The sequence below is a fragment of the Neopelma chrysocephalum genome, unplaced genomic scaffold (genome assembly GCF_003984885.1).
Source record: "Neopelma chrysocephalum unplaced genomic scaffold, ASM398488v2 Primary Assembly neopelma1_44, whole genome shotgun sequence".
Taxonomy (NCBI): domain Eukaryota; kingdom Metazoa; phylum Chordata; class Aves; order Passeriformes; family Pipridae; genus Neopelma; species Neopelma chrysocephalum.
Genome location: NW_020897703.1, coordinates 8,621,278 through 8,644,646, shown reverse-complemented (window position 1 = coordinate 8,644,646; position 23,369 = coordinate 8,621,278). Strand labels below are relative to the sequence as shown.

Genomic DNA, 23,369 nt, shown 5'->3' with positions numbered 1-23,369 from the left:
ATAAAAATTTATAATTTGAAATACATGCCTGTGCCTTCCATCCCTGGTCTGCCATCATCTAAACAAAGTCATTCTGACAATCTAAATTCAATCTTTCCTGTGGAGTGATTATAGGGGAATTTAGCAAAATGCTACCTAGTGGTACCCACCAGTGGATCAGTATGAACATTTACATCTGCATTTTAAGCTAATTTTCAATGTATTTCCCTTAATTTACTAGGAAGATACCTGTCAAGGTAGCACTTAAACTGTAATTTGGTCACTGAGGTGTTTACATGGATTAATAGATCTCTCTCTTAAGCGTAAGCTCCCGGATTTGAAATAATAGCTATACTGCGTGGTAGCATGACCCCACTTGAGTTTCACATACACATGCACAAAATCAAATTCCATCACATTTTAATGCAAATTTTACCTTTGCAAATGATGGCCTGAAAAGAATGAGTTTCCATGGTAACCTTAGGGAACACATAACCTGTTTATCATAACTTCTCCATGAAGCAAGACAGGGGGTGGGGAACATGCTTTGATGTCAGCTGTGTTTTTCTGTAGACAGCATTCTGCTGCAGCACATACAGAGAATTTACCAAAATGCTCCTGTACTGTCCCAAATAAACTTTTTTCCTTTCTTAGAAACAGAAGCGGTCATATGGAATAACATAGGAGGGAACTGCAATAGGCAGTATTCAACACCATTAACTGACCTTTTAGCTCCTGTCTATAGTTTGACAACTAGGTCAACATTTTGAAACACCAAACACAAATTAATACTTAACAGATCTCTTCCATCACTTTCTCTTTCCTTGCTTTCCCTCCATGTTTTACACTTAGCCCTCAGGTATCCCTGCTGCCTTTCAAAGGCACTTTTTTTTGTTTTCTTGTTCTTCCACTTCACTGCTGAAAGTACTGTTTTGAAAAATGCCTTGGAATATCTCTGAACTCCTACATTGTGGAGCTACCACAGAAAAGAATATATTGATTATACTTCACATTCAGTGCTGACTTTCAGAGTTGAGGTGGTGGCTTTGGAACTGCCATTAGCGAGGAGTGAGTTTGATGGCTGCAAGCATCTGTAAGGTTGTATTTTTACTGCAGATGCACAGTAACTCCTGGCTAAAGGAAAGTATGTCTGCAACATTTTTTTAAGGTCATTAGGAGTAAGGAACAGATGTTGAGGTTTTTCAGAATGCTGCTTTGAAGTGCCATTGAGGAGTCAACTGACAAGACTGACCCTATAGGCAGTGATTTTTGGGACTGGAACACAGAGGAACCATTGCCCACAGTTACCCATCTGGTATCCATCTGGTACCAGCAAACAACAGACAGTACCAAATCACAGAAAAACTGTACCAACTGCTAAATTGGTATCAGCAAGCAAAGAAGGTCACCACCCAACAGCAGTTGCAAGCAGGAGAAACAATGTCTGTAACATTTACAGACTGATATCTGAAAATCCGGAGGAACCTGATGCCACAGCATATGGAAAGCAATTCCTCTCTCTAAGCCTGCTTATGCTGATGTTGTTGTTTGCTCAGTATTAATCCAGGTTTGGGATTTTTTTTTTTTTTGGTTAACCATATTGAATTTGCAGTGTGGAGAGCTTTTGTCACAATGCCATTGAAAGAGCGCCTCTCTTTATTGGCATCTATGTTTAACAGGATTAAGGTGGATTTAATAGCCTGTGCTACAGACTAACCATTCAAATTTTAGGAGTACTGTTCCATAGTGGTGTCAAATCACAATGGAAGGAGTTAAGGTTACCTTTTAACTCCATGACGATTTACTTTGCAGTTTTTCTTTGATGTGAAGTATTCTTGGGGAGAGCTGTGGCAGGGGGTTGTTTTCCAATTTTATTGCCATCTTCCTCCTCTTCCCTTTGGGCATATTCCCCCTTCTTCCTCTTTTCTTTTCTTGAAGCAGCGTGCTGGTTTGTACAGTAGCTAAATGCATGGAATGCAATAATACAACAGTGAGAGATTTACTGCCTCTAGGTGCTACCCCTTCTACTCTTCAGGACCTCCAGCAAGGCATGATTTTATAGACAATGAAAGGCTCGCTCTCCCCTGTGAAGCCGCCTGCCTGCAGGAAGCTTTTCACTGTCTATTTCCACTACTTGCTCTGCAATTTAGTTCCATGCCCTGCTATTTCCCCCCTTCCCTCCCTCTTTTCTTCCCTGATGTACACGTGCACATTACCCCCTGCATGCACATTCAGTACCAAGACCAGATGTAGATAGACACAGCAAAATAGCATTATCTCAATGTGTGCGTTAAACCCCTCAAAAATACACCAGACATTTTCGTTTTGCCATCCTCATCATAAATGGAAATATTGATCTGTCCCCTGTTTGCTTTCCAGGTACTGACACTGCCATTTCATTTTCCCTAAAAAGAACACAAGCTCATAGCTGGGCTGCAAAGCATGGCCATTACACTCTGGCATTGGTGCCAAGAACTCTGCTGACTTAGCTAGAGAAAGATGCTGAAAGCCGGTGACTTTGAGAGAAAATTCAATTCAATTTACTTCATACAGTGTCTCTCATGAAGTATTTCAAAATGCCTTATATCAGGAGATAACATAATGAGAAAATGCTTTAGAGAACTGGGTATTCAGATAGCAAGACAAAATGATACACAACAATGAACTGGAGCAAAAGAAAAGACGACTGTCATTTAAAAGCAGTAATCATCTGGATAAATAGTCTTGTAAACTAATTACAGTGAGAAGAGAAGCAAAGAATGCAAGACTGGAAGGAACAAGAAGCAGCTTACTTTCAAACAGGCTAAGACAGAGGAATGGTTTCATGGGGGGGAGAGGAATTATGCACAGTATTGTAGAACAACTACAGGAGACCTGCTTTAGAAATGTAGTCACACGTATGTATGCTGTATATTGCATCACAATTGTATTTCCGTGACATGTTAAGTTATTCTCTTTAGTGGCTGGGAAGAGAATAATTACATTGGCCTGGTTCAGGGGAAGAGCAATTGAAATGCCTCCTTGTAGTTGGAAAGAATCAATGCTGATGGGTGCTGTGGGTTTTTTGTTTTGCTGCTTTTAAGATTTTCTCTCAACTCAAGTGCTTCTGTTTGCCTCTACTTGGAGAATAGGTTTGCAAGTGAGGGTGTCGCAAATCTGGTGCTCATTAAAGACAATTAAGAGATAGAATTAACCAAAACATATTATACAACTAATGCAGAAAGAAGCCACCCACAGAGACGGACACAGGCCAGGAAATGATCTCATTTTGCATGGTCACAGAAAACCATAGTCCTCCAGCACCAGGGATCGGGGGATCGTGAAGCGAGGGTTCAGAAACCAGAGTATTATTTTTGTGGTGCTGTGCAAAAACAATTTGCAGTTTTGGCTTCACCTCCATCTTTGCTGTTTTCTCTCTCCTTAATGTTGCAAGATACAGCAAATGCTGAGAGCTTGTTTTGTACTACGCTAAGGCAATTGCCATGTTTTTAAACTGTTATGGGAACAGCCTGTTTCCCTTTTAAACTTCCCATCTGTGTGTGTATTTCCCTCAGTCTATTGCCTTTATAGAGAATTTTCCGCTCCCTCTAAATCTAAACCATTAGTTTCACCTCCTTGAACAAGAGGTAGGGCATTACTGAGGAGGAAAAGTAAATCCTGAGATAATCAGCCCTGCTTAATTCCAGCATGGAACACTGCTGTTTTCAGTGTTCCTGGTGTTCACTGCACAGGGAGAAGGCACAGTGACTCTAAGTATGTACATTTGTGTGTGCACATGAGTGTATATAGGTGTATAGAGAGACAGTCAGAAGGGGAGCATTTAATTGCCTTGCAATCTGACCAACCAAGTAGTGTTCTGATTGCATACAGCTGATTTTCTAAGTGAAAATTTTCAAACCTACTCACCAGCAAAGCACTCTGGAGTGTGTGTCTGTGTTTCTTCTGGAGAAGAGGAAGGATGGTTTGATTACTATCTCTTTTTTCCTTTGGACAAGGATGTTTTTCTCATGCAAAGGAAATGCATTCTAGCAGCATGAACATAACTATTAATCAACACTTAAGCAATAATCAGTGGATGAAAAATGATGACCAGAAACTGAAAATGTACTTGCATAGCTACTTTGGCGCTTTTCCTTTGAGATCATGCCCTTGCATTTTAACATGAACAATTCTTATAAAATTAGTGCTGATATATTCCAAAAGGCAGTGATTTAAAAAGCCAGCACTTATTTTTCGCTTTTAAAAAAATACTAACAGTGAATGAGACATTAAGATCTGCGTAAGTAATGTTATAAAGCTACCTCGGTAGTCTCTGAGACAGAGTCTCAAATGATATGAACCAGTAATTTCTTATTGAGTTACTTCAGAGATGGAGATGCCAAAATCATCACCACTAGAATGCTGCATTTAGGTGTGTGAAGACATGTTCAGGATACAAAGATACAAGTGTTTTTCCTGTGTATTTTGACCCAAAAAAGAGATAGAGCCACCAAGAGATGCAGGTGTATGTTAGCTTTGGGAATGCCTCCAAGAGGAATCAAATGCTATTGAAATTAAAACAAACCCCCCTCATCAGTGTTTAGCATGCTTTCCTGAATCAGGGCCAAGGTATGTGGTGGCACCCAGCAGAAACCAAGGCTGTGAGACTGTCCTAGTGAGCAATACCTTCCTTTTGTTCTTCAAGATGTTTTTTGACAAACTCAGTCACAGTTCTAATAGCATCAAGTGTTCTTTGGAATAATCTCTAAACCAGATTAGTATAAAATGCTTAAAGTGAGTGTGTGCTTAACAAAAAGAAAGCTCACCATTCCCTGGGACTGAGCCCAGAAAACAGAACTTTAGGAGTCTGCAAGACTTGTGACTTGTGATTGAGCTGTGAACAGGCAACTATAGCTATCTACTGATTCACCTTCCCAAATTATTTACCCTGTATTTTCTGTTGCCATGAAAATAAAAAAGTTTTACTTAGTTGCCACACTACCCAAAACAAACTTGAAGACACTGGACCATGATTTGAGAATCTCTAACAATTACACTCCCGAGATATCTGTAAAATGGAGCAGGAACAGAAACACAAGTTGTCACCGGACCTGCTGGGAAGATACCGCTTCCTTCCTTATTCTTGGAAAATGTCCTATGAACAAGTTTATAACAGGGAAGTTTAAAATGCTCTCTTTCTTCAGTGGTGGAGGTGGTTTTGAGAGTTCCTGTGGAATATCATCTTGGTTTGCCATTGCAGCCACTTAGCAAAGAAAAACACCACTGAGAATATCAAAAAGAAATATTAAAGGTGCTGTCTTATATCCAAACAATGGTAAAGCAGTACTGATGGGCTCATATAGCATTAGATTCTTCTTTGAGGACTGCTCCTGCCATTAAAATCAATGCAACTTAATTAAAGCAAATTATAGATAGATACATCTATAAATAAGATATTAAAGTGCGCTGCTGAATATGATAATTGCTGCATATTTAGCAATCAGCGTGTGTGTTCTGCTTTTGCCAGGAGGGATTTCTTTCAGTGGAATCAATGGAGCTTTATTAAAAACCATCCAAATTAGAGGGAGAAATGATGAGTGTTATAATAACGCAAAATCACTGTTTCAACTTTCATTGCAAAACCAGCAAAGCAAAATATATCCCTCTTTGTGTATGTAAGGAAAACATCAGGAAAATTCTTTTGAATCATGGACACTGGTAGAATTTTTAATTTTTACCTTTTGATGTAAAATGTAAAAAAGCTGGATGGAGGAAAACATGCCGTCTGTGGAAATGCTTGAGGTCTTTGAGGATGGGATAATGAGGATATCACAGCAGTAAGGAATTAAGAAGACCCCATCGATCAACTTCCTCCATTTCACATGGAACATCCAGCTCACTGCCTTGCATCACCCCACCTGTTTTAACAGATAAAGAAAGTGTTAGCAAGTCAAATTGTGTTCTTAAATTTCCAGAACCAGGCAGACTGTTGAAATGCAAAAAATAAATGGGTGAATGTTGATGCTTCACCTGTGTATGAAACATTGAGACCAGGGTGGGGAACAAATCCACTTTTACCTCTCCATTTTTCTTCAGTTTTCACTTAATTGAAAACAAAAACCAACTGTGTCTCAGCAGAGGGGAGACCTGAAGGTTAAAGGGCAAATTCCGTTATACCACGGCTCTTTTTGGCATGCTGAATCTCAACCCATGTGATTAGAAACGCTCACAGACAAAAGAAGAGCTTTGAGAACAGAGGTCAAACCAGCATCTGAATCAAGTCCTTTAACAGATGATCACAAGACTATTGAAAAATGTACTAAGCAACGCAGCAGTTCTGTGTGTCGTGTTTATACACAGACTTTCAGGCAAAAAGCAGAACTGGGTGGCATTTTCAAAGCACTTGGGTGATGGCAGAGCACAAGCCTCACTCTGCAACCTTCCTGGGGTGGCTCCTGTCTTACAGTGCATGTCAGACATAAAATACAATGTTAGTATCATGCCAATTTTTATGGGTAGAAAACCACAATGCACAAGCTCAAGTGACTTTTCTGAGCATACACAGTGAATAAGTGAAAAAGTTAGGAGTCCCATGACTCCTATCTTCATAAGCTTTTCCTGATCTCCCATAATTTTAAATGTCAGGTATGACTCCAATGGAGTTAGCAGTGTTTTGCCGTGCATTCACAAATGTGTAGTTAAAATCATATCAACCCTGATAAAGTTATACTATTGCTACTTATTTAGTGGGCAGCACACGGTTCTAATTTTCTTTCTGATCTTAATGGTAATTGAAATGTTTGCAGGAGCCTTATTGTTCAGAAGTGGGGAAAACAAAGGATTAAAAAACAAAAGTAAAAAGGCAGAGATATTTAGCATATATGTGAAAAATTAATAAGCCTGAATGCAATGCTCACTGTGTATTATTCTGGTTTTTAACAGTGGGAAACTTCTGCCTATGAGCTGTGTTTTTTCTATAACTAGTTAAGAAGCTTTAAAACAATTTTTTTAACAAATTCATCTCGGCAAAGATGATGAAGTTTACTATATGCAGCTCTAGATACCTGAATGAGAGAGAACAGTAACTGCAACTTTCTGAGAGAGCCACTCTGAAAATGGCTCTGCGTTGCTCTTTTCCTTATGAGCAGTACCCATGGTCTTGTGTTTTCAGTGTGCCAACTTCACTCAGGACAGACCTGGAGCAGGGAGTCAGGTGGGATGTGAGAAAAGGTAGGGCCCCAGGCGAAAACACACTGTCCTGCTGAATTCCGCTGGTAGGGGCAAGCAGTTGTTGCTGATTTCTGTTTGCAGTGTGGGAACCCTCACCTTGAGCTGTGTCTGGATGCACAAGAAAAAGTCAATTCTGGTTTCATGAAGCTTAAACTTCAAAAAACATAGCTATAGTTGTTATTTTTCATACCACAACAGCTGTCCAACCTCTAACGCCTTGATCCCTAAGAAAGGGGCAAGGGAAGCTTTCCTGCTAGCAGCTAGTAATGTAGCCTTTAACAAATGCTCTAGAAGGAAGGCAGTGTAAGACAGGTAAGGGGGAATGAAATGGAGTATCTCCTGGGAAGAAAACACAGCCTCGTACACTTTTCTGTACAGTTTTCAAGATAGTCACAAGCTTCAGGATTAAATAAATCCTTTCCCTTCCCTTAAAGAATTGTTATTCTGCAACCTCAGAATTCTCCTGTAGGCAAATCCCAGACTTACTCAAGACACCTGCTTGCAGGTATACTCTGCTTATGCCTTATAATTTATTTGCAGATATTTGAATATTTGCAGATATATTGCTCTAAGAGAATTTTTTCTGGCTTGATCTAACGGTGTGGGTTCATATCACTTCTTTTTTCATGAGACCTTCCCCTAGAAAGAATTAGCAGGTTAGAGATACTCTCTGCTAGCTTATCACTTCCACATGTTAAAAAACTCCTTAAAGTGCTCTGCAGTTACTCTTTTTGCCAGGGACATAGCTTGCATTGACACCTGCACTGCTTTTGTGTTATCTTTTTTTTTTTACAGTTGCCTTCCCTTTCTGTCTGTTTTGGATCTGCATGTGAAATATGAAACTAATAATCTTCCTACAGTTTTCTGTTTTAATAAAAATATGGATTCCATTTGTCTAGGGAAGTGGAGAGAGCCCCAGCCTGCACTCATTCTTCTCTGCCTTTTGGCCTTTCAGGTTGGTCACCTGCTGAAGGCTTTGGACTTGGCGAGAGGAGAGGGGTCCATAGTGCCCACCCTGCCCTTTAGTCTGCACTTCCCCTGGCCTAGTTCTACTGCTGAGAACTGACAGGGGTTTAATTAAGGATGCTGAGGTGTCATAGGTTTTTTTTTCTGAAGTGGCACCTTTCTATCACAGAAATCTTGTTTGCTAGTGGAAATTATTGGGTTTTTTTTAAAAAGCGACTTGAACAACAAAAATGTTACTATCCATCTAGAAAGAACAGCTTTCTGGCACACAGAAAATCCTGACCATGAAGGCACTGACATATGGATGTGGTATCTTGCCAGTTTATCTGGTACCTTGTCTCCAAGTGTGGCCACTACTGTGTGCTTCAGAGAATTCACTGGGATTCCCAAAGGGGCAATTAGGAGAATAACCTGCTGGTACAGAGGTTTCTGCCTACTCTCCCATTCAGGGAATGGCAGACTCTTCGAGGCTTTACTTCTCTTCAACCTGTCAAAGGCTTTACTGTCTTCTGCTAAGTGGATGTTAGTTGTTTTGATTCGTATGTGTATCCAGTTTATTAATTTTACATTCCACAGAGGGCTTGGCCATACCAATACTTTGCAACAGTTAAGTTTTGTGAGTTGTTTGTTGTTTTCCTTTCCTCAATTTGAGCATGCTGCTTTTTTAATTGCACTGGTAGGATGATGGCTGTTTCTGTGTTTATCGCTGTCCCATTATTTTTGCATATTCATGTTTCACTTGTTAGTTGAGGCCGCTCTTAAGAGATGAACTGTTCATAATGATGGCACTTATTTAAGTTGATGTTGTTTATTTAAACCCTAAAAATACAGGAGCATGTTTTGGATCATTTTTTCTGTTGTGCATTACCATATCTTTGTGAAATGTGTGTTTCATCTGCTGTTGGGTTCTCTCTACTGATTGAGATGTTGAGCTCAAAACCTCTTCCAGTTGCCTCTGATAGGGACTCAGCTAAAGTACTGCACCTTCTGTCAGCTCGCACGCCTTGCTGGCCACGTCATGGTCACCATTCATTTGGACTTCCAGGTTTTAATCCTTTTTTAATAAGGTTACTGTTTGCTTGCCTAAATATGTTGTGATGATTAACTACGCAGTTAAAACCTCCACACCTGGCTGGAGGGCCAACATATGTCCTGGTTCAGGAAAGGAGGAGAAGCTGGAGTACTCTGATCTTGTTTATTAATACCTTTTGTGCCAATTTTTAGCTTATTTTGTTGTAGAAGGCAGCAAAGGAACCCTTTGCTTTGACTCTCTCTGAAACATAAATAACTTCTACGAAGGAGGTGTTTCTATTTTCATAATTTCTCCATTCATAAGGGTAGTATTTTATTCCAGGCACCATTTTGGCACTCCGGGCTGAGAGATGATAGGTTTTTACTGTTGCATGCACAGATGGAGAAGGGAAAGAAGAAGAAATGGCTGAACCTTTAATTAGCTGTGCAGAGCCAGAGCATGCTTTTCCAGTGCATTGGGGGTTTTATATAGGGTGTGGAGACTCAGCCGCTCAATGGATCCAAATTAGCAAAATTGTGTATCCACCACCAGGGTGTTTCTATGGTAACTGTCTCTCAAATCATATATACAAACAGACCTGGCAGGGGGTATTGCCTTCTATTTGTCTGCAGAAAACCATCAAAAAAGGGGAGTTTTCCTGCTGCAAAAAGGCCTTGTGATGTAAATATTTTATACTTTTGGTGACCGGTATAAGTTGGGGATTGCTGCTCAATGCTGGCACGGTTCCGAATCCATTTGTGTTTTTTCATGTTGACTGGCTGCTGTTACTCCCGCTAGGTGTGAGAGTGCAAAAAACTCACATGGGGTTGTGAATGCACAGCTACAAGGCACATCCTTCAGCTCATAAATATCTTGCCGTTGCGCATAATTAATAACCTATCTATAGCCGCAGTTAGACCATATACCACATGGCTTTTATGCTGAGTGAACCAGATCATACATTTGGGTTTTCTCCCCTCAGTCTTCCTTGTAAAACAGCAGAAATCTGGAGGCTCTTCCCTGACCAGCATACCTGAGAAATTAATGGAACTTATGAACCTAATGAAATTAGCAGTGTAAGAACAGCCAAAGTGGCTGTGACTCTTCACCTAAGTGACTCTGTCTTTATGAAGTCTCTATACATGTCACTTTTTCTGGTGGCAAAAAATGAATGCATTATCCCTTTAGCCTATTGCCCTCTTTTTGAAATGTAGGGCAATTATTGTTATTTTTTGTTCATCCAAAGTCAGGCACTGCTAAAGCATGGGTCATTTCAAATCAGAGGTGGTTATTCTTGTGACCAACAGTTCTGTGAGGTCTCCTTTCTGTTTTGAGTCAGAGAAAGGAGAGCTAGCAAAAGGCCTGTACTAAATAATTTTTTTTCACTTACGAATATCTTGGATGTTTGAGGAGTGGCAAGGTGCATAACAGTATTTGTCTGTGATAATTCCTAAGATGATGCCTAGTAGCTCCAAAGGATACTGCCTCTCTTTGCATTGGACTTGGCTTATGTAATGTACACAGAAATGCTTTGTAAAGATAGATAGGACTTCCGACACCTGAACGCACAACCTTTCTCATTGTAGAGGCTTATACATCGCTTCAGGGAAAATGGTGTATTGTGCATAAATTACAGGGCTGACAAAAATGTACTCTAACCTGTAGAATGCAAAAAACATGTTAATTTTTGTTTTCTCTTTTTTTTTTTTAATCAGGCATTTGCCGAAAGCTTGGTGTGATTTATTACTTTCTTTTTAATGAATTGTTAAAAATGTTTGAAAAGGCATTAAATCTTCCTTTCTGCTATTAATCTGTAAAAGGGAAAGGAGATTTTAAATGGCCTCTTAGTATATTGCTTTATAAAACTGCTGATTCTAGCAGCACCGGAATAGGAATACATACTAATGTAGGAAACACTGAGGGCAGTCAGAGCCTACTCCATTTATGGAGGAAAAGACTAATAGCTCCATTTTAACAAGGCTCTTAACACTTTGGGCCATCAGCAGGCATTGAGTGAGCGAAATTGGGAGAGCTCCTGTGTGCTAAAAGCATCAAAGTTCACCATTTTGTACCCGATGGAGCCTTCCTGATAGAATTGTGCTCCCCAGCCAACGCCAGTTGCCATCTTGAAAACAAACCAAGTAGCGAGCTGGCATTTGACTGAGTGCACTAATGCTTCACTTCTGAAATGGCACCAGATGATCATAGGTGCACTTAACTCCCAGCTGGATACTTACCTTTGCAGTGGCATTAGGGAAAGTTTCTGGATTCTCGTTAAGAATGAAAGAAAGCTCGTTTATATCATATTCTATAGTTAAGCAAAACATGCAAGTGGAGGGGGAAAAAAGCAAACTTGGGACTAAGATGTTAGCTTTAATTCGGGTAGTTATGCCACTGTAATCAGAAAGGGTGTGCTTAATTAGATTATGTCCTCATGTTACTGAATTCTAGGAGGAGGGCCAGCCAGGAAAAAAGAGAGAGTATCCCAGCTAGCGGGCAGACGAGGGAAAGGCTCTGAAGATTGTACCTGTTCTAAACACTTCTTTGATATAGAAGCCTTTCTTGTTAGCAGTGATAAGATTATGTATGGGATTTGGAGCTTCTTTGAGCCCCTGCCTTTCTTTTGTTGATTTTGGCATGTTGCAGCATCATGTGTTCTCTGCTTATCGTTTTGAGATGCATTGTTAGTAGCTGGGCTGCATAATTGATCTTCATCTCTAATTACTCTCCTCTCCACAGGTGCCTGGAAAAGGTCCAGATGGGAGCTCGTACAATCTTCACTTTGAGGGGATGGAAAGGCAGTATGCATCTTTACCCAGGTACAACACCAAGCCTCATACACAGTCTCTGATTCACCTTCCTTCTGATGGGTAGGGAAAGCAGCCCACACCTGATGTCTGGCTCTAACATGAGAGATTATTTTGTAGTTTTGTCTTGTCACCTTTTGCTGCTGATTTAGTATCATCTTTATAACTGTACTATTAATTTGAACTTTTGAATTTTTAAAGAAAGGTCTCTCATTGAACATGTCAGCAAGAGTCATGATCCACAGGTAGAGAACATGACATTGAGGGAGCTGGCTCTGCAAGAGTTATAACAGGTCGTAGCAGGGCATAAATGACTGAGTTTGTAGTGATATAATTCTAACTGGCATTGACAGAGTGCTGCTTTAGAAAGCCTCCACTACAGCAGCCACAGCTCCTGAAGTCCCACTGCTGCTGCAAGGGCTGTCTGATGAGCAGTCCTATTCCAGTAGAGCATCTCTGTGCTTTCACTGAACACTGTGGAAATGCAAGTAAATTCTCTGAGGGCTTTTTTTAATTTTTAATCCTTATCAACTCAATGAAGAGCAATTCTAGTCTGAAACCAGTGGGGCATAACAAAAAGGAAGCATTTCAGAGATTTCAGTCCCGTTTCTATGGGAGTTCTAATAGCGGAGTGTAAGATAAAGCAAGCCAGAAAGGGGAGTGAGAGGATGCTAGAAGAGATAGCGGGAAGCATGAGAGGAAAACAAAAATAGAATAATAACCCACCTTTAGAATTAGAGGGATGGGCAAGTCCTCAGAGGGGTTGTCCAGTCCACTTCCTGGACCTACAAGCAGAATAATTTGTAAAAGCACAGCAAAAATAGCTATTTACAAGTAAGAAGAGATTCTTTGTTGTGAAGTACTGTTGGTATTTAGGAAATCAGAGAATTGTTTCTTTTTGCTGGTTTTTCTTTTTCCACTGAGCTATTTCCATTCAAAGGTGTCATGAGAGGTGTGTCTGCAGTTTAGTTACTGCCTTCAAATTATATTTGTGTCAGCCATTTTTCTGGAGATTCGTCCTGTGCAGTAACTGGCTTTTCTAACAGCAGTGTGTCTTGTATGTATTTTCTGTCTAACTATGGATATTCTTACTTTTCTGGGTAAATAGACATCTTTTTTGTGTTTTCCAGCACTCATGTTTCCTGTCATGTTTTTAGCAGTGATTTTTGCATGTTAGTTAGGTGTAGTTTAAATATGCATACTCTTTTTTATTTATTTTAAACTTCAATTTTGTTGAGTACTTCCTCGTGGATTACAAGACTAAATGAGTAATTGGTGCCCAGTGTAACTCTCTACAGCAATTTTTGTATTTGTGTGTCATGTCTTCTTTTATTCGTTTTCCCTTTAAGAAAATCAACCATATTTTTTTCAAGCATTATAAAATGGAAATTTTCCAGTGAAGTAACTTCCATCACCCAAAATTGTTTTTATTTCACCAGTATTCCTTCAAGTGAGGATGACCAGAAGTGAGCACAGCAGTGCAGAGGTAGACACGCCCTCGCTTTATGTAGCAAATGTTCTCAGTATTCCTTCTATACTGTTCCTTTCCAAACTGCTGCATCCTCAACGTGTTCCCTAGGTGTGTGTACTGCTTGTCTCTACAACCTATGTTTTTGTGGGTTTTGTTTGGTTGGTTTTGTTGGTTTTTTTTAAAGTAGATTTGTCTGAATCAGATCATGAATTTCATAGTGTTCTTCCCCAAACTTCCATTTAACTTGCTAGAAACTCAACTCTCCAGCTCTTGTGACAGGTTTGAGTATTTAGCTGGCTGGGACTCCCCGTTTAGGAAGTCATCCAAATATTCACTAAGCTTTTGAAGATCAGCCTGAAGAGTGTCTTTTCTCTCAGTGCCTAAGGAGATTATGCTGGAGAGTGAGAGGACCTGCACTTCAGCAGGGCTGTGTGTGCTTCCTGACCCGAACACTCGCACTGCTGCACACAGGCCACACCATTGCCATGTCTCCAGAGGGTTTCCATCCTGGCAGGAACAGAGCTTTGGGACATCACACCCTTGGGTGTGCCTGCAGTCCAGCAATCAGCTGCTGCTTTTTATATTTAGGTTTTGTAAGTTTTGCAGTTTCATGTTACTGCAGTAATTAAGCTTTGGCAGTCACGAATGAGTAGATTGCTACAGTGAAGTCTAAATCCAGAAGAAGGGGATGCAGTCTCATTGCCAGCCACTAATGGAAATGAGTGATTTCTTTTGTTCTCATGGCTGACTGCCCGGGAGTGTAGAGGAATCCAGGTAAAAGCTACCCATTTGCCATCCTCTTCTCAGTGAAGGATCCATGAAAACTACTGTAATGGGTAGCATTATTAAAAAAAAAAATTAAGAGAAAGAAATGGGAATGTAGAAAGAAATACAGAGGTAGTATTTCCTCAAAAGAGTAGCTTTCTTCTCCCCAGCATTTTAGTATTAGTTCATGGTTTCCTGCCTTTGGGTTTATTCCACTCCTTGTTTTTTCCTGTTGTCACTGTGGTGAAACCACCAAGCCTCATTTGGTATATAATTGTCTGCATACTTAGCCATTTAAGCCCAGTTTAATAAGAGATACTCAAAAAGGTTTCAGATGAGGGTTGTAGATGCTGGGAAACAAATTCTTATTGCAATATTGTGTTGAATCCAGGAGGATATGACCTTTGCCTGCTGCTCTGGTGTGGAACACACAAGGAAAGCACTTGGACTGCATCCAGTTGCACAGGATGAGGAGGGAGGAGGGGATCTGTGCTATGTCAAGAGTAGCTGGGACCTACACAGCGAAACTGTTCTGCTCACCTGAAAGCCAGCAGGACTTATGCCAGTGTGTGTGGGCACAGACAAATTGAGTAAGAGAGCTTTGGTTTTCCTCCCCACGGGGCAAGAAGGAAGAATATTCATCTGCCTAATATCTTTATGAATATTTGGTGCCCCTAAGGCACTGTCCTGTTCCTTTGCAAAGGCATGAAGAAGTCAGAATGCCAGCAGCATCTGAACATATCTGCTGCTGGGTTGTAGAAAGCTAAGCTAAGCTTTGAAACATCATTGTGTCTTCGCCTTTTTTATTTTTTTTCTTGGTGTATTTTTCTGATTTTCTCTGAAGCTGCTAATTTAAGTCTATATATTATGGGCCCAATTCAGGTGATATAAGTCTGTATTAACTGTATTTGAGGAATTCAGCTGTCAAATGTGTTTGCCTTTTCAGTAGTTGCCACAGCAAATTCAGTGTCTTGATGTTCCTGAACTCAGTGACGACCTTTTTGCCTTTGAGTGGAGGATCTGTCCCTGTGTAAGGTTACATTTTTAATTAACGGCTCAAAACAGAAGGCAGCAGCCTTTGGAGAAAGGCTTTATATGTGACTGGCCTAAGGAGTGGCAAGCTGAGGTGCGTAGTTAAGTTTCTAGGTAAAATAATGCCATCCTGTAGACTTGCTCTGGAAATGTCTACAGAGGCAAACAGCTGAATTAGATGATAAGTGGCTGTGGCAGGAGAGCGGCAGGTCTTCATCTCTCACTGCATTGTGCTGTTCTGTCTGCCCAAACGCAGCAGCGAAGTGGGAAAGGCAGAATGGAAGGCTTTGCAAGAGAGATACAGTTCTTTGCACTCAATGCTTACATGTTGCCCTGAGGCTACAGCTAAGTAGTGCTCAGTAGTAGTATTAAGCAATGGTAAATCCTCCTGCTTAGGAGGAGAATGGCTTGATTCTTATACCTTTTAGCCTCTTCTTTTGGGAAGAAGAGCAGGGCAAAGCTGTGGGAGCCAGAAAAACAGTTATATCTTTTAAACTATTTTTAATGCCTGTTTTCTTGGTGTAATCTAGCATATTTTCCTGATGGAGCTGTGGAACAGATATGAAGCTGAAGCTGCTCTATTTGTTCATAGTTTTATTTTTGAGCTTGCTTTTATGGAAGTCTGTCTTAATGTAAATCACAGTCTTGCTAATGGCAGCCTTGTTTGGAGAAATCTCGTGTTCAAGGACATATTCTTTTCTGCGTTGATGGAAAAGCTGGCCGTGACCAAAAGCAGACTGACAGACACTGAGACGGCACGCTGGTGACGTGATGAGAGTGGATTAGAAAGCTCAGCCATCTTCCCAGTAAGAAATGCTGATTCCAACGGAAAACTAGCACTTCAGGCTTTCTCTGGAATCCTCATATAACTGAAGAATGCATTTTTGTCAAGAAAAGGGGTGGGAACAGAAAGGCTGTAAGAGCATTAGAAAAGAACTGCTAGCATGGAAAAATGAGTTCAGGCTGTGTAGATGGGTTCAGCTGTATTGCTGTGGCTGGGAGGAGACTGCTGAGCAAACTGGTAATTGGCTCACAATCTTGAAACTGGGAAACTTGGAAGTGTATTAAGGAACCAACCTTGCCATACAGTGGCATCGGGTAGTCTTGCCATGCTGGAAGCTTCTATTCAGATTGACCATGTAACTTGCACTTCTTAAGGCAGTAGCTAAAAGCAGCACACTCTCCACTTCTAGGTATGATACAGAAAGGACAGTTTTGATCACCTTGCCTGAGCCCTCCAAGACCTTCTGCATTTCTGCATCAAACTAAATTTCAATTTTGATCCATTGCATTACTTTTATAAATGTATTTACAAAAGAATCGAACCTGGAATTAGAATGTCACATTGTGGAGAATTAATTACATTCTTCAGAGGTTAATTATTTTACTGTTTAAAGAGATTATGCCTTTTTTTTTCCTTGAAGTCTGACATTACCCAATTTCAGTTTCTAGATACTATGGTAAATACTTTTTCTGCTAGATTTTAGGAGCCAAGCCTGCAAAATGCCTCCCCTTGAGTATTTTTAACCTCCCTTTCAATAAATTAAATAGACTGAGCACACTATAGAGCATGAAAAAACAGCATTGACTCAAGGGGCCGGAGTACCCTTGCAGTCAATTTATGAGGTAGCCTCTAGAGTTAAGTCAAAAACATTTCCAGCTCTTTGGATCAAAAGCAAAGTTTTGGTAATAGCCATGTCATGAAGAGATAAGGTTCCTCAAATATAAGGACTGGATTACTTAGCAGGTTTCATTAGCTTGTTCTTGTACTGGAGTCTTCTTGCCTTTGTTTTACTAACTAACTGTATTTCAAAATGCAGGATTTCTGTAATTTAATTGAATCCCAAAAACATCATCAGAAAGTGACTTGACACAAATCACGAGAAAAAGTTAATTGTCTGTTAAATAAGGCTCATCATTCATCATTGTCTAGCAGAATCTGAAATTAATATACTGACATTACTTAAATATGTATATGGTATATTCTCCTGGTTAACAAAAAAGAAATCACAATTTTAGTGCAGACTATAATTAGCTGTAAATCAACTTGTCAGAGCATTCCCAGCCTCTGGGAATTGACGAGCCAAGGACCACAGATGAAAAAGCAAGGTTTAAAATCAATTATTTAAATCAAAATTCTTGCCTGTTGGTTTAAATCACAATTAATTTTTTTTTCTTTGAATCACTTTGATTTAACTTATTCCATCCCATGTTGCAAAAAATCTGACCCCATTCTTATTTTGTATACTTCATCTACATTCCTCCTTGGTGTCCAAAAGTTTGTTGCACAGCATTGACCCAGCATTGCAGTCAGGGTTGTAGCCATCAGCTGGAGGATGTGATGTCCTGGTTGGTTCTGATGTTGACCCGTCTGCCCTGACAAATGCCATGCAGTGGCACAGGGGTTCTCAGTGACAGTGTTGCTCTGTCCCAAAGTACAGCTGCTGTCCTGCCAAGTTATCTGCCAGAGACCTTCTTGGTGCTTGGACACTTCTTAGTAACAGCCTGCCTCTCTGTTTTTCACTGTTCCTCTCTTCAGTTGATTTCATTACGTGGCTCTACTGAATTTGCCTTTTTTTTTTTTTTAGCATAAAATTGTGCTTTATGGCAGGTAGAAGGTGACAATGCTGATGCAGACTGCAGTGAATGCCATTGCTACCTTTTAATACTGTTAAAATTGAAGAGTTGTTCATCTGGTTAAAAAGAGCGTCTGCTATATATTTTCATAAAGGAGGAAAGAGGGGTGCGAAAACTTTAATGGTGGTGAAATAATTTATCAACCCTATTGGGAATCACCCAAGTTTTATTCTGTCAGTGAAACCATGTTATTGGACATATGTTACACAGCTACAAAGCAAGCCCGTTAACTTTCGATGTATAATATAATACACAATATTTTTAGTAGTGCCCAGGATTTTCCTCCAAAGGGGTGGAAACCAGTGAAGGGCAGGACATGGGAAAATATTTTGTCATTCCAGGAAGCTGAACAAAGTCTGTATCTCCCTCATTTCTCCTACTGATTAAAATAAGAGCATCCAGAGGAATATTTAAGAACCAATTGTAAGTGGTCTTTTTAAATTTTTTACATAAATCATATTTTTTTAATATCCCCCTGAAATAACTGCAAAACTAAGAAGACTTGATAATTTGGAGTCTTAAATAGGATTAAAACTGAGTTGGGTGAAAAAATGAATGGCCCACCTAATTTTATCACCCTAATCATATGAAATATAAATAATATTCAAACGGTACATTCTCCAGTATACTCGATTATTAACTTTCTCTTCTGTTTTAATCAACTGAAGTAGTATCAGTAACTCAGGGATATTTTTTTAAATATGATTTTTATCTTGACAGCTGTGCTTTTATTGAAAATGCAGCAAAATCTTGTCTGTCTATATCTTCCAGTGTGGTGATCTCATTATAAATGAAATACGTGTATGGTTTTATTTGGATTTTAAGTGCTGGCAGGTGAATTTAGAATCAATTTTAATGGAAACACTGGTCCTACTCAAGGACCTCTAAGATATGTTGCAATAAACCAGCCAAGATGAAATAGAGGCAAAGAAAAAAAGATCATTCTTACATGCTAGAGCCCAAGCTTGAGAACCAAGCTGATGTGCTCATGAAAAGATTGACTTAAATCCATTTTCAAACAGTTTAAAATTTGCTTAACTAACTTTTCTTAACTCTGGAAGATAGTAAAACTGATTGCTGTGAAAACTGCCCAGCATCTAAGAATGTCAGGAAAGTCATTGTATTTCAAGAAGGACAGAGTCCAAATCCATAGCAGGACACCAGATTTGTGATATGTACATGCAGCAGAAAGCTGGAAGTGCTCTGTTGCAACTTGTTCTGTTCCATCTCAGTTTGAGTTCCTCTGCTGCTGTGTGCCATGGTACTAGTATCACCTCAGTGTCATATGTGAAGTCTGAAGGCTTTTTTTTCATATATGGTGTCAAAACACATTTTTCCAAAAATGTGCAGAGTTCATAAATACCTTGTGTTGTGCCTTCTACAGGGAGAGTTTCGGGCATTAAAAGCAGAGCAGGTAGGAAAAGGGTCCATGTACTATAGACCTAAAAAATGGTCTTGTGTCTCTAAGATTTGACTGAAAGGAGGAAAGAAATTTTTAAACAGGATCACAAATTCAGAAATCTCTGTGGTGAATACAAAAGGAAGGAGATTTGGTCGTAAAACATGCCTTCAGCTTTCTAATAAAATAGAAATATTACTTGAAATGAACATGATGGCTCTATCCAAGCCAAAGTATGTCTAAATACTGAAAAAGTATACTTTAGAAAGTCAGAAAGGTCAAGGTTCGTGATATCAATCATGGATTGCAGCCGTCAGGCCACTTCTGTAATTTCCATGGGAATAACTAAAGAAAATTGACCAAAGAAAATGTCTGTAACAACTGGGACATAGCTTGAAAAAAACCACTAAAAGCCAGATGTCCCAGAAGAATACTTTGGAAGTGTAGAAGGAGGCAGACAGGGATGGGGTTTGTCAATTTTCCTAATAAGTCAGTCAACTCCTCATAGCAAAAAGCCAGTTAGTGCAATATGGAATAGTTTAAAAGTCAATTAATATTTTGAAACTAAACAGCCAGCCTTTTGCAAGGACATACTATCCGGAGTAAATAAAAATAGTTTCAAGTGTCACATTTACAGAAAACATAGATCTGGTATGAATTTTAGTGTATAATCAGGCATAAGGACCTCCCACTCAAACTAAGGGCACCAAATTCAGCTTAAAAATACAGGAGATGGAGGAAAATGTTGCCTTTGAACAAAAGGGCTTAATATTATAAAATTTAATGAAGTCATGGAGACATTGCCTCAGAAGAGAAAGCTGTATTAACTATGCCTCCAGTGAGTAAAAGAACAAAACAACTGTTAGGGAACAAAATATTAATGAAAGAAAGAAGTGTCAGTACAAAATGGTTAGGTTGAGATGAAGGATCTGTGGAAAAAAGATAAGTGAATGCAAATTAAAAAGAAGATTAAATTAAAAACCAAAAGGATATATCCCATAGAATGCATCAACAGAGTGATGTGCTGAGTGAAACCTGGGGAATAAGATGTGTGCTCCAAAATGCAAATGCATCCGTTGCATTGTTGAGATGGATATTGAAATTGCTCAGGAGACCACCAGACTGGGAAGCTCAGCTGGCTGCTATGTAGGTATGGATATTTGGAATAAAAATATTCCTGCTTATATTGGGTTATAATTCAGAACTGATAAAAAAGTACAGGCTCTAGGCTGCAAAGGTGAGAAAGTGCATTGTAAAGTAAGGCAACTTCACTCCCGTTCTTGGCTTTGGCTTTCCCTTGATAAATATGTCTGGAGGTGCAGCTGAAAGATGGCTGTCAGCAAACGTGCTTTAAAAACAGCTAATAAAGGAGAAATGAAGGAAGCCAACAGTATCAGGTGTAAATATGTATTATTTTGAGGATGTTGGATCAGGAATTTATGTGAGCTTCCTGCAGCTCTCAGTGTTGTGTATAATAATGGCCAGTCTTCGCGAACGAAGATTTTTGGGAAAGGTCTTTTACCTTTCCAGCCTGCGCAATGGATTTTTTAGGTGAGACACAGCCTGCGCTGAACTGAGCCCACCCTTTAATCCTAAGGTTCATCTGCCGGGGCCAAGCAAGCTTGGACAATGGCAGTGAGGTCCTCAGGACGTAGGTTTGTTTAGAGTGACCTTCTCATAGATGGATGGCCTCACAGGGCTAACGGACTCCAACTGCCCGGGGGACTGGCTGGTTGTGTATGAACCTCCTGTATATTCTGTCACTGCTCAGCTCTGTTCCTGCGAGCAAACAGCAGCTTTGCAATGGCACCTTTTGCTCAAAGGCAGATTGCAGTTAGTTCTTCATGTTAGTTCTCAGCCAATTCCTTTGTCTCCATTCAATCTTTGCAAAGAGTGCTTAGGAAAAAAAAAGAAAAAAACACCAAAAAACCCCCACCACCCTACAGGAAGTATGTTAAAAAGGACAAGGACGTTGTACTGTCACGATGGCAAATTTCAGGCTTCTAATAGCAAGCCATTTAAAATGAGTCTCTTATAGGTATTCTTATGTACACGTTTAGAAGGAGGAAAGGAGATTATGATGATGAAGTAGGGAAGTGAATTGTATGTGGACAGTCTTAATTGCATGCTGCAAGGTAATGACAGGCTGTGAAATCTTAAGACCTCAAATATACTCCTGTGTCCTTTTACAAACATGCAGGGGACAGAGTCGTGAGTACTCAGTGTGCCACCCACCGAGAAACGAGGAACAGGGCGGGGGAGATGTGAGCAGTAGAGAAACACAAGGGCAGTGTGTTAAGCAGACCTGCCGTTGTTTGTTATCCTTGGTGAAACCCTGCCTTGTGAGGAAAGAGCTTTTACATAAACTGGTGATTAAAGGAAAGAGGTATCTAATTTGGGAATAAGAGAATCACTAAAGAATTTAATAGGAAAAACAGTTGCTAGAGCAGCTGTTTCAACACAACTCATACAACTGGCAGCCAAACTGCTTCCATTTCATAAGAAGGTGACATATTTAATTTCTCTGCACAGAAGTCTTAAATATATCAGGAGAATAGTCTGAATTCTAGAAGGTTTTGTCCAAATTCCTTTGCTCATATATTCACCAGAGGCTTTTATGTTGCTCTTCAACTACGTTTATTTAGAAAGTCATGCTTTGGATGTGTTGATCCAGCTTAAGTAACAACTAAAAATGTTGTGGAAGCTAGAACGAATCTGATCCAGAACCACTGCAATCCATGGATGTGTTCCTAATGATTGCAATCAGCAGTTTGTTTAGAATGAAATGCAGCCACCGTAAGAGCATATTCTTTGATTTCTTTACTGTCTGGGTCAGCCTGGTAGTAATTTGATAAGCTGTGATTAGGTTATTTGGTTTTTTGGCCCACCAATGTTAGCAGTTTTCAGATTTTGGAGACCCTAGTAAGAGGAATGCATCTTTTCCTGCTTGATAAGTTGTTCTTCAGCCCATCCAATCTTATCACAAATATAAGTGAAGTAAAAGTACTCCTTAAAAATTAACATAATTCAATTGTTGAAGAATTGCAAATGTTCAGATTTCTAGTGGTTGTGGACCAGTAACTTTGTTAAGAGCAAGCATAGAGCTAAAACTCCTATAGTACCCTGTTAGAAAAGATTAATTCCTGCTTTCTTGAGAATCTTTACCCTCATCTCCAGGCTTGGAAAAGATTGCATTGTTCTAGCATTTAATAGTTATGTAAATTAGCACTTTGTCATTTAGCACCTGTGCAAAATTTTCTACTAGAACAGTTCTCTCAAATATGGCATAAACAAAGCATAAGATGCACAGTGACACTCTTCTTTTGTTGATGCTTATTTGAGAAAATCTACATAAGCTATTGAGCATCATTACCAGAGGTAAAGATGTCGTGGATATGCCAGAAACGCACTAGAAAAACTTTGTAGGCGTGTGGTTGGTGTTAAATAGCACATAGACCATTAGTCAGACTTTCAGCAAGCTTTATTTTGGAAATATATTAAATACCACAATGCATATGTCAAAAACTTAACCACGTCTTTATGGTGATGGTAGTGTCTTTGCTGTACTCAAAAATTTTGTCTGCCAAATGTAACTTAGGCTGGCTATAGAGGTATTGACAGAACTCATATCTTCTGCTGGCTTCTGCCTGGTGTTGCTGTGGCCTCCACTGATTCTGTGCTCTGTTCTGCATGAGCAGATGGGATCCTACAGCTGTTTGAATAAATATTAGTTTTAAAGAGTTATGCTGCTCTGATTAACCATACAATGAGGGGGGAAATGGCAGGGGAGAGAGCACCTAAAGAATCTCTCTGCTTCAGGCCTCTTGCCCAAAAGCATTCATTTAAAAGTTTGAGCAGTGATGAGGTGAGGAGTTATGTAAACTGGAAGCTGTTCCTCAAATCACCATCTTCTCTCTGCACAGAGAGTAATTGATAGCTTATGTGCTTGTAACAGCTGAAAAAATAAAGCAGAACATGCAAACATGTCCACTGTATAATATACGTGGGAAGCAAGTGGAGGAGAGTGTTAACTTTAATAGAAAGCGAATTATCTGCCATTTTTGTTCCACCTCAGATGTAATTCAGCAAGGA

The 23,369-nt window shown here is 39.7% G+C and overlaps 1 protein-coding gene across 1 annotated transcript in view; it reads left to right on the top strand.

Moving 5' to 3' along the window:
* PARD3B (par-3 family cell polarity regulator beta) overlaps positions 1-23,369 on the top strand; it is a 371,997-nt gene that overhangs the window by 331,748 nt on the left and 16,880 nt on the right. Inside the window, exon 22 of the mRNA XM_027677893.1 lies at positions 11,906-11,985. Coding sequence (XP_027533694.1) covers positions 11,906-11,985 — 80 coding nt within the window. The remainder of the gene's footprint in view (positions 1-11,905; positions 11,986-23,369) is intronic.